This window comes from Cupressus sempervirens, chromosome 10 (assembly GCF_028749045.1).
Source record: "Cupressus sempervirens isolate cs-2001-9-10 chromosome 10, ASM2874904v1, whole genome shotgun sequence".
NCBI classification, from domain to species: Eukaryota; Viridiplantae; Streptophyta; class Pinopsida; order Cupressales; family Cupressaceae; genus Cupressus; species Cupressus sempervirens.
Window position 1 is genome coordinate 97,397,668 of NC_143127.1, and position 12,315 is coordinate 97,409,982.

Consider the following 12,315-nt stretch of genomic DNA (forward strand, 5'->3'; position numbering starts at 1 on the left):
ATTTTGTGAGATGAGTTTAAGATTGAGACTGAATGGCATTTTGTTAGAGCGTTTAGCATATGATGACATTGGGGCTCAGTATGAAATCAATTCGAAGGTGGGGCAACATGCATAGCTTGTTCAGAATAAGATCAATGAAAACACTAGTTTGATTGTCAAGTTACATGGAAAGAGGTCAAACTTAGAAAAGAGTGTGGAGTTAGTGTAAGGTTATGATCATGTGTCCCTTAGACTTGTTGAGTTCTTGGGTCACTGCAAATGTACTAAGCACTATCAGCGTATGATATGTATTTTCCAATTTGTAGCATCTCCTTATACTTAGCCAATAGACTATTATAGGTGAGCATTTCATCTAAACCTGTCCAATGCTTGAAAACAAGTAATGGTTTTTTTTGGGTGGTATGCAGATTTCAATAAATGCAATATCTAGAGAAATCAAAGTTTGATCAGATTGCAATCTAAGTTTGATCGGATTGCAATCTTTTGCAATAAGGTGAGATCTTGCGCGGACATCAAATGCAAAGGAACGACGCTTACAAAATTGAAAAGAACCACTCCCCTTCTGAAAACGTATTTCCATTTTCCCATACTCTTGCCTCTCTGTAGGCTTTACCTCACTGCCCAGCATCTGAACCATCAACTGGAGGCCATAGCAGATACCCAGTACAAAAATGCCATTTTGCAAGACATATTCCCAGAATCCCTGAGGCAGAACAGGTGCGTCGTCCTGGTGCAGGCTGTGAGGGCCTCCTGATAAAATGATCACCAAAGGCTTTGCCTCTATGACTACAGAGAGAGGAGAAGTACCGGATATACAAACGAAGCATATAGACATCTACTGATGCGCTGAGTAATGAGATGGGTGTACTGCGAACAGAAATCCATGACCAAGACCACATTTTGAGAGGTGCTAGCTACGATCTCCACTTCCTTAGCCATCGCCACCCTGCAGATTCACAACAAAATCGTCCCTCTACCTGTTAATTTTTATGTGAGAATCTCATTTGAGACTCTCAAGGGAATTCCTTCAACTGTTGCCCAAGTTTAATTACGTTTCCCACGGCTCGACCAAAGCCCATCTGCAAAATTCAGCAGACCAGAAAGAGTAATAGTTGAAAGACCTCGTCGAATGCTCTTCGACTCGTCGACCTTGGACTGCATACTCCTGGACATTGCCTTGGTCGAAAAATCCGCAGCACAATCAATGTCCTCGATTACAATCACAGATTTGCTGGAAGTCCGAAGCAAAAGCTCCCGGAGACATGAATTGTCGAAAACCTTGGTGAGCTCAAAATCATAAACATCATAATTCATGTAGTTAGCAATGGCGGCAATGAGACTAGATTTCCTCGTACCAGGAGGCCCGTAGAGAAGATACCCCCTTTTCCAAGCCTGCCCTGTTCTGCGGTAAAAATCCCTGCTTTTCTGAAAACAATCGAGATCGTTCTTCACCTTGTTCTTCAGGGCAGGATTGAGGGCCAGAGTTTCGAACGTGGACAGATGCTTGAACCCCACTGAACTCCACCTTGCTCGGCTCTCATTGTTACTGAAAAGCTTCCTCTCCTGACTCCTCCTCTGCACATCCTCTGCTTATTTTGAAATGTGGTCGATATATGGAGCTAAGATCTTTGCTGTCTTTGCTCAAAACTTTCATGACGTATTTTCTCTCCGTGCTTCTTCCTCCCCTATCTCTGTCACTCCCCTGTTTTTCCTCTATTTTGAGCTGGTGCGTCCACCATACTTGGATCCCCATGAATTCATCTTTGATTGTGTGCTCAGATGGGAGATTGAAGACTGGTTTATTTATTCGATTGGGGCGAGAGATTGAGACTCTTGGAGCACTTGCTGTTGCTTTGAGGCTGCTGAGATAGAGTCCCACGGAGAAGTATATCTTGTTGGAAGATCCCATGGAGGATTCTTCGAATTCGGGGATCTCTATGTGGGCATATGTGCGCAAATTGTCTCTGTAAAGCTTCCAGAGATTGTAGAGTTGGCGGAGATAGGAAGGGATGTCGTTGGATTGCAGGGACATCAGACCCATCATCGACAATAGCATTGTTCTGTCTGGTTCCATCTCTACAAGCAGACTCAATCGCGAGGCTCTGGAAATTTGCTCGTTTTTTGCTTGTGAAAATATATGTTTGAGAAAGTTTATATTTTATTTTGCGTAATGGCCTCTTACATTGTCCACTTATTATTATTTAATTTTGGTGGAAGGCTTGTGTTTGAAAATGGGATCTTAAATCATTCATTCATTATGATTATTATTTGAATTTTTTTTTGGTAGAATGATTTTTTGTAAATCGCATCAAAAATAATGTGGGGTTGATTTTAGAGGAAATTTTGTGGTTAATTGTGTTTGAGCTCAAGTAGTACTAGAATGGGAGATCTTTCACGAAGTTCCAATGTTTCACCTCTGTGAACATCACTAGATGCAAGGAATGCTAAGTGTTCTATTCATTCTCATGCGAGAAGTGTTCTTGTGAAGCACTACTCATGAAACATGTATCAATGTTATGATGTCATAAATGTGACAACTTTGTACCCTTGCACGTTTCAACAAAGGAAACTCGTTTCCATGAGAGAGATGTGTGTTTTCAACAAGTTTTTTACAAGTTGGATGACTTTAGGATTGTCATTTATTTAAGTATTTGTTTTGATAACTTTCACTTTCTTTATATCAATTTCTAATCCACAAAGTTAAATTAGGTGCTTTTATAATGGCACATTTTATGTGAAATTATATTAAGTTTTGAGATTTTTGTCATCAACGGATTGGTTGCATATTCATATAGTATAATTTGCATGTGATTTTCTTTCTCACTAATTTATCTATTACAACTAAGTTTGTCTTCAAGTAAGTATATCACTTTATAGTCCGCACATGGGTAGTAGAGTTCACTTAAAATTGTGGGTAATTTCCCAAAGTCTTGGGTTCAAATATGCTTCTAGATTTATGAGGCAAGACATCTTGTGAGCAACAAACTTCACCTATGCAGAGAATAGTCTCACCTTGACTCATACAAGTATCCAAGGTATTGGTTGTTGGTTGTTGGGCTAGAACGAGGGGGTACCTCCCACATATTAAAAACAAAAGTAAATCACTATATGACAACAACTTTATTATTAAATTATTACGTTTAATTTTTAATAAATAACTTTTTAATAAATTAAGTATTTTTCAAATAGTTTTGAAATGATTTAATGTTTTATATAAATATAAATTATTTAAATGTATTTTTTATAGCTTAGTAAATACGTCTGTATATTTTTTTTAATAAAGTCTAAATTGTTAAAAATATATATTAATTAAAATTTATGTATTATGACAATTATATTTTCTTTTGTATTTGAAAATTCTTTTTATAAAAAAATTTAAAATGGGCTATAATTATCTCTATCTTTTATTTTCATTAGATTTTGTGTTGGTTTGGTTTCTTTTGTGTTTTGTTGTTTGTTGTTTGTTTGTTGTCCTTTCTTGGTTGGCTTTTGTTCATTGATTGGCCCTATCTTTTTTGGGTTTTGTATTACTACGTGGGCTTAATGTTTTAATCTTCAAAGTACCCTTGTACAGGGTTTCAGAGGTCCTTGAAAATCTATTTTCTTAATAAAAAACCTTTACCATATAGCATTTTTTATAATGTGAAATTTATATGCAATCTTCTAAACATTTGTTTCTCTTCAAATTGTGGTTGTCGTTCTATTTCTCTATTCTTGTTTCTTACAACATAGGATTAATAAGTTTGATTCAAAAGCTACATAGTCAAATCATGATAACAATATTACAAAAGTTTTGTTTTTCTAAAAGAAGCCAAAGTTTTTTTCACACAAAATAATATTACTAAAAAATGTGCATCCTCAACAATTCTTTACTTGTCTTCCTCAATCTTCCTTCTCCTTTGTAAGATTTGCCTCAAGCTCTAGTACCATGTAAGAATTTTCCTAAGGCAATGGCTATAATGCCAAGATCTAAACGCTCAATTGATAGCACAAGAGAGATAGGAAAAATGATATAATCAATTAAGTAAGTCAACAATGATCAAGAGTCCAATGCTCAATAGCCTAATGATTTACAACATAGATATGCCTGAATATATAGGCAATGTATGATAACTAGGACATATGCAAGTCATAACCTATCTACTACACAAGGTATAATCACATATACACCAAAGGTGGATCATCCTCCATTGTACAACAAATTACTTTCAACAATGCGAGGATGATAATGAGATAGGAGCACTAAAAGTGGATCTCACACACAAAGAAGTATGAGTTGACAACCAACTCCATCTAGAGCGGATTTCTCCAACACCATGTGCTACAATGAGGTGTTGGCCACGTCAAACAAGGCTGGGTAAAGCTAAAGAAAAAATCAGTAACCTTTCATAGACATTTTCACATTTTTGCTCTGGCTCTTGACCAATGATCCACGTTGTAGCCCTTTAGCGATAAAAATTTTTGATTTTTAGCACTACTGATGACCTAGACCTCGTGGTTGAACTCCTCTTCCACTCTTTGCCTAAGTCCTTCAAATCTCTTCAAAACAATTTTCCTTTCGTGGGCCAAAGTGCCTCTGTACACTATACCGAAGCTCCCCTCACTTGAGTATGCAAGGTGGTGAAAGGATAGTGTTTGAATAGTGAACTAACTATTGAGTAAATCAATATTGGTATTTTCACCATCTTCAACTAAGTGATATATGGATTTTTGTTTTATCAGTTACCGTCATCTTTTCAATGTTAGATCAAGTATAATTTGAGATGTCTATTGAGTATAGAAACTATGATTATAATAGACACATGAATGAAATTATTGTTTCGTTTGACTATTATTTTGAATCCTATAGTTTTTAGAACGTTTTCACTGTGATTCAAAGTGATTGAACATGTAATAGTAGGTAGTTTTAATAGTACTCCAAGAATGTAGAATGTTGTTAGTGGCAATAACTTCAAGTTTCTTCCTACGTAGGTTAAGGGTTAAAGTTGTTTAAAACAAGCAGAAATAAATTACGTTGAATTATAGATATAATAAAAGAATAGAGATTTGGTTGCAACAAAAGGTTCAAAAATCTTAGCACATATAATAAATTACTTGTAATGTGTAATTACTTACATTATAGCAGAACATGGGATGAATCTTGCATTTTCTTATGGAAAGACCTAGCTTCATTTGCCTCCACTACACAAAGGTCAATCATTACATTAAAAACCCATTAACTGTGTGCATCTAGCTTGGAAGGACTTGGAAGGAATTTTCATGGTGAAGAGCCTCTTTGTAGTCCATAGATGAGTTAAGTCTACCATCTATTAAAATTTTCAAGAAATGTGACAAAGTAGAGGAAATATATTCTCATAATTGAAGAGAGATCCATAATTGGAGTGAAAACACTAAAAAATGCACTTTCTGACTCTAGCATGATTGCCAAAGAAACTATAATCATTTTGGGCCCATTACAAAGCCAACCACCATTGTCGAGGGCCACTCTTTCTAGCCATGGTGGTAGGAAAATCCACACACATCTCCTCAAAAGGGATTTTCCTGCACCCCCATTTCATGGATGACCAATGTATTGTGTTTTTCGTCCTCCCTTTGGAACTTATGGACCTCTACATTTGGACAAAAATCTAGTAATAGTAATTGTGCACAAATGTTCTGCTAAAAGTGTGCAAATTGGTCAATTAGCAATCAAAAAGTTAAAAAATGATGATTCCTTAAATACTCTTATAAAATTAATACTTGGGGATCAATTCTATGTAGAGCATGCAAGAATTATGCATGCTCTTCCCCAAAACTAATTGGTAGACTTTGACATTTATATTGTTGGTATTTTAATTGGTAAATAGATAATAATAAAAGTACTTTATAGAAAAATATACAAATAAAAGTGGATTATTTAGGATGTCACATTTCAATTATAATTAAATATTATACTATATTTTTTAATATTAATGTCAAAATGTATATTTCCTATTTTTTCTCATTGTTTTAAACTTAGTTTGTTCATTTTTTCTTTCTAATGCATTGATATGTGTCAAACTTAACTATCAAGTAAAGTAAAGTAAGTGAAATAAGTAAAGTACTAAGTTTTTTTAGTTTTTTGTATTGTTCTCTATGATAGTTATTTAGGTTACGAATTCTATAGGAATATTTTCGATATTAAAGATAGTTTATAAAATACATCATGAAAACCACATTTATATCCATCCATAGTATTAGCCAAAAAACTAAACTATGAGAAGTTCCATCAAAGTTTAGTTAGCTATAGTAAAATGATACATGTATTATGTCGCATTAAAAAATAATAATTAATAGTCCTAAGCCTACTAAGATTAAAACATAGCCCTCGTCATCAATAATCCCAAGGCCCTGTGATGTTATTACTTCCTTCAAGTTGATCAATTTCATATGTACCCAAGGGTGGTTCAATATCTGAAGCAACTTGACTTTCCTAATTAGGAGCATCTTTTTGTTTAGGTACTCTATGTTTTGCACCTATAGATCAACTTTAGTAATGTGTCTATCCTTCAACACCTATTCCAACGCTTGGAGTTCATCTTTATCTAACATATCTCTATATGTACTAAATAAATGGCTAGAAATAACATCATATTTGTAGAGGAACATAACACCAATTAAATACTGATAGCAATATTACAATTTGAGTTGCTATGAAAAATATCTCCTACTTATCAATTAAAGAGATTTTAAGGGCTTTCTAATCAATGGTTGATAAGGCACAATACTTGGAGAAGATTTTACAAATGGAGTTGCAAGCGTAGTTAATTTAACTATGGAGGGAAATGCATAGTTAAGTGCACTCGAGCTAGACTAGAATTGGGATGGTTGATCTTCTAGGAAGTCCCATTGATTATATTAAATGTTTAACACAAAATATATGTGGCCAAACTTCTTATCTCCACTCGCACCTTTTGTCACTATCGGCATACCCCTTGCTCCTTCAGGTGCAAGTGCTAGTTATAAGAGAGTGGGAGAATAGCAATGTCCCTTCATGGGACATGTCTGTTCATTATTCTAATTAAACTCTTATAATTATATATATATATATATATATATATATATATATATATATATATATATATATATATATATATATATATATATATATATATATATATATATATATATATATATATATATATATATATATATATGGCATAGTTAAGTGCACTCAAGCTAGACTAGAATTGGGATGGTTGATCTTCTAGGAAGTCCCATTGATTATATTAAATGTTTAACACAAAATATATGTGGCCAAACTTCTTATCTCCACTCGCACCTTTTGTCACTATCGGCATACCCCTTGCTCCTTCAGGTGCAAGTGCTAGTTATAAGAGAGTGGGAGAATAGCAATGTCCCTTCATGGGACATGTCTGTTCATTATTCTAATTAAACTCTTATAATTTTATATATATATATATATATATATATATATCCTAGTAAAGCTACAAAATGTCAACACTCCCTCTTAGCTAGGGAGGAAGGATATACACATGACTGTATATTACCTCAATGTAATATAAAAATGTCTTTAATCAAAAGATATTCAACATTTTGATATCACATTTGATATTAAGATTCTAAAATATTGGTTGTCTAGAATATCAACACATGATATTCACCAAATATTCAAATAAGCTTTGATATCACGAGTCTTGGTCTCCCAGAATATCAACATTCGATATCCACCAAGTACTCAAAAAAATTTGATATCACGGGTATTGGCCTCCCAAAATATCAATGATATTCACCAAATACGCTAAGTAATGGCCTTCCAAAATGCATGATATTCACCAAATATTGTGAGTAATGGCCTCCAAGAATATCAAGACACATGATATTCACCAAGTACTATGTAAGTAATGTTCTTCCAAAACATCAAGACATGTGATGTTCACCAAGTGCTCTATGTAATTTTCTTCTATAATATCGATAATATTCACCATGTACTCAAAAATGTTTATAAGATATGTGCACATGCATTCACATAATGCTTACCATATAAATGTCCACGATGCAAAGTATAATCTATCATGATCTACATAGACATCATAAGATATCCATCATAATAGAAAAATTAAGCTATTGTACGATCATCACCTTTCAATAACTTCTACAAATACAAGTGGCATCATTTGGAATTCATCACTTCCTCGTGATGTACACAAGGGGTAGGCCCATTAAAGTCACATAGTCATGAGGTATGAAGCATTGTCCTCTTGATTGCTACAATTTATTGATTGCTGGAGAATCCATCTCAACATGGTCTTACTCCCTTTGAATCAATATGACTAAGGCTTCCAAAGGTTGATTGAATCACATGCTATATCCATTCCCTCTTCTTTTAGGTTGCCTCTAATGGAATGTTAGGCTCCCTTTGAATCTCAATCTTTTGAACTTCCATTTTTTTGTTGACCGATTGGATTGCATTACTTTCTATTTGTTTTCAAAATTCATTTCGATGTTTCTAGTGTTTGGTATGGTCCCTCCCATGTGGCTCACCTTTATGCTACATGAGTTGCCTTCTTTGAAAATTAAGGATTCAATGACAGAATAAAATGTTCTATATTTTCTTCCCTAAATCGATGCCTATGTCTAGTTTGATTTGGTCAGTCAATTTAATGTTTCCCTCAATTGTTATGATCTCCATATTTATGTGTTTCTAATCTTTTTGATCTCATTCTCCACTGCCATGGTGGTATAAAGATCAAAGATGCTCCCTTACTCTCGTTTATGCCATTATCCATCTTCATTTCTCCCCCTGTGTTGAGGTAATGATAAATATAAGAAAGTAGTGCCTTCTTTATTTTCTATGCAATTTATTAACATTTTTCTTTGCAATTATATTTTTTTCGAAGTACAATGGTATTCATTCTTATCTCCCTTGATGTATCCATCTTACTAAGTCATGAATGGCTCAAAACTATGATTGTAGAGTTTCTCAAATATTTTGGTCACCTATGAAGGTCCCTTTGTTTTCTATTCCAAAATCAATTCATGTTTCCCTTAAGATATTATTTTCGAACATATAAAAACTTTTCCCTTTGATCAATATGAGTTACACCGAACAGGTGGTGGGTATGATAGCCCTTGTCAGGACCCATGTCAAATGACCTCCTCTGATTTTCTCGCGGGTCGATAAAGGGTTGCATTATCTAAAACACACAATATTCTTCTAGATGACCAATTCACATACTCTCTTTAATCTCTCATAAACCCTATAAATTGTGTTTATATTTTCACATCTCGGAACCTATTCAAGATCTACACTTCATTTACTATTTTTCTACCATCGTGTTTTGCATATATCCAAAAGCCTCATGTTACTGGTATCTCACTTTATAGCATGCAAGACATATGTGTGGAAAAGTTTATTAAGTCTGTGTGTTTCATCCTTACATATGACCTCACATAGCTCACAAGTGGATATTATCTAGAGAAGTCTAACACTACTCTTGTTTTGGGTAACCATTTCGCTCATGTCAAATATTGATTTCATCCTAAATTGTTCTAATCATCCCTCTTAAGTTTACATTCACAGTGTGGCTCTAATGCCATGTTGAGTTCTTGGATTGCAACAATTGTATTAAGCATTGCTGGTGTATGATATGTATTTTCCAATTTGCAGCCTCTCCTTATATTTATAAGAGAGCAGGAGAATAGACATGTTTGCATTATCCTAATTGAACTCTTATAATTATGTGTAATGTCATATATATTGAAGTGATTTATCTGAGTAAAGCTACAAAAAGATTGTTCAGTCTCGTGAATGCCACTAAAATTATTCATTCATTCACTCATTCAAATCCCTTAGTAAAGTTGCGCATATTAAGAATATTCAAGTGCAACCTTCTTTCATTGTCAATCATCAACAAGTCTACATTGTTGCTACTCTTCATCCAATCGTTGCCCATTCTTATTAAATAAAACACAAAACGAGAACATTGAAAACTTAGTGTTGCTTTATTGTTTTCGATTACTGGTAAAAATAGGTTTTGATGGGACCCTGAAATCGTGTACACAAGAAGGGGAAGAGAAGAGATTCCCACAAGAAGTCTAAAGTTGCCACTAAGAAGCATTACATGTCTAGCAACCCAAAATAGATCACTTAAATATTGCCAAGGATAGCTCTATCCAAGACCAACATTACATAGGCAGTTAAAAGAATATATACATCAAGTCCAAACTGTCCCAAAGGGATAAGCAAAAAGGATCCCACAACCAACAAAACTAAAGCAAAAACTAGGTTTTTCCTTTACTTCCTTTCTTTTGGGAGCGAAGGGTCATATCAAGTTGAGGAGACTTCTTTGAATGCTTTCCAATTACCACAATCCAACTATCCTCACCCATGCCACTTTATTTTGCCAAGAATGTGACTCTAAATATCTAGCATGAGGATGAGATCCCATGACCGAAACAACACAAAAACCACCAACCCCAAAACCAAGGCCAACATGAGCCTTTTTTAATTTATTTTTCAACAAGTCATGTTTCTACTACCACAACCACATTATTTTGGACACAACTAGCAACTTCAATACTCTGTTGATCTGCAATAGTAGACCTAGACAACATTGCAACCTAAAGATCTGAGCTAGTAGAATTAGCAAAGAAAACAACTTGCTATGAACCAGTCATATAAGAAAGCACCACCTTTTTCAACGTAGAATCAACAATACGAATCTCACACCCATTCTAAACAACGATTACTTGATCTGATCTAGTGGATTTCTGAAGGCCTTTTGTAGGATTCACATTACTCTTGGGAGGTGTTTTTATTATCTCCCTTCCTACTCGCTTCCATTACCTTTGAGAGTGATGGTGAGTTCTTTACTTATCACCTTAAGCGTCTTTTGTCACCCGCTAGTTCTGATGACTCACTGGCTGCCTCAGACATGTTTGATTCGCTTGCCTCTTCCATATGGGATTCTGCTCTCCTTTCTATTCCCCATTGTTTTCCTCTCTCTCTCATAGCTAACCGTCGGAATACCTGTCCTATGAATAAATGGTTTGATGCTGACTGCAAAGCTTTCCATCGCTCTGTTCGTGTCGCTTTTGAGGCTCAGTCTCCTGCCATTACCCATCTGTGTGTTTCTTATCTGCGTTTTCTTCGTCATAAGAAACGTTTCTTTACCTCTTTTCAATGTAGAACCCTTTGCTCCACACTTATCCAGAATCCCAGATCTTCTGGCGTACCCTTTTCCCTCGTTGCTCCCCCCCATCCTCCACTCTCGACTATCGTTCTCTAACCTCCCATATCACAACGCTTTATGACATTCCTGGGCAGCCTCCTCTCTACTCCACTCCACCTCCCCACTGCCATTTGGTCACCTATTCTAGCATTACTGATGAAGCGGGTTTTCAGGCAAAACTTTTCAAACTTGGTGCTTCAGTTCTTGGATCTTACCTTCCTACACTCTTTAATAGAGTGGTTTGCACTAGGTTTCTTGATTCCTAGTCTAGACATGTTATTTACCCTATTCACAAGTCTGGGCCTATTTTTGATCTAGGAAATTATAGAAGTATTATGATTGGTCATACTTTTGCCAAACTTTATGCCACTGCTCTGAACACCATGTTATCTAGTGAGCTTGATAGACGGAGATGTAGGGCGAGAGGTCAGGCTGGCTTTCAGGCAAACTACCAAACTATGGATCATGTTTTTACACTGCGGGCTATCATTGAGGAGGCTAGACACCGCTCTCAAAAGGTCTATTGTTGTTTTGTGGACTTTCGTAAGGCTTTTGATTATGTTCCTAGGTTGGCTTTATTTCAGCGGCTTCAGGAGATTGGGATTTCAAATATGTTACAAACTGTTATTTTGAGACTTTATGAGAAGTTTACTGGTAGGCTCAAAACTCCGGAGGGCTTTTTTGATCCGATTTAGAGCACCATTGGCATGAAGTAGAGTTGTCCTCTCTCCCCTACACTGTTTGGCTTGTATATTGATGAGTTGGAGGATTTCCTTATGAAATCTTCTCAACCAGGAGATGGGTGTTATTTACATCAGGTTCTAATCTCTATTCTCCTCTTTGTTGATGATGTCGTTCTCTTGGCCTCTTCTCTCGATAGCTTACAGAGACTCCTTGATAGTCTTGCTTGTTTCTGTACTCAGAGACAGCTTGTGGTCAATTTATCTAAGACATGGGTTATGGTCTTTAACTGTTTAAAGACCTCTCATCTCCATTTCTTCTTCCAGGGGAAGGAGGTTGAGATTACTCCCTCTTACACGTATCTTGGTGTGAAGTTCTCAAGACCACGTTTCAGTTTGAGACCTGTTATTCAGTCCTGAGT

General features: G+C 35.5%; 1 protein-coding gene and 1 pseudogene across 1 annotated transcript; one reads left to right on the top strand and one right to left on the bottom strand.

Moving 5' to 3' along the window:
• Positions 1–352: 352 nt before the first annotated feature.
• LOC149532754 (AAA-ATPase At4g25835-like) lies at positions 353–2,074 on the bottom strand (annotated as a pseudogene).
• A 9,522-nt stretch (positions 2,075–11,596) lies between these two features.
• Positions 11,597–11,908, top strand: LOC149532755 (uncharacterized). Its single transcript, XM_089805757.1, has one exon. It carries the CDS (start codon positions 11,597–11,599, stop codon positions 11,906–11,908), a length of 312 nt encoding a protein of 103 aa, XP_089661883.1.
• The last annotated feature ends 407 nt before the right edge of the window (positions 11,909–12,315 follow it).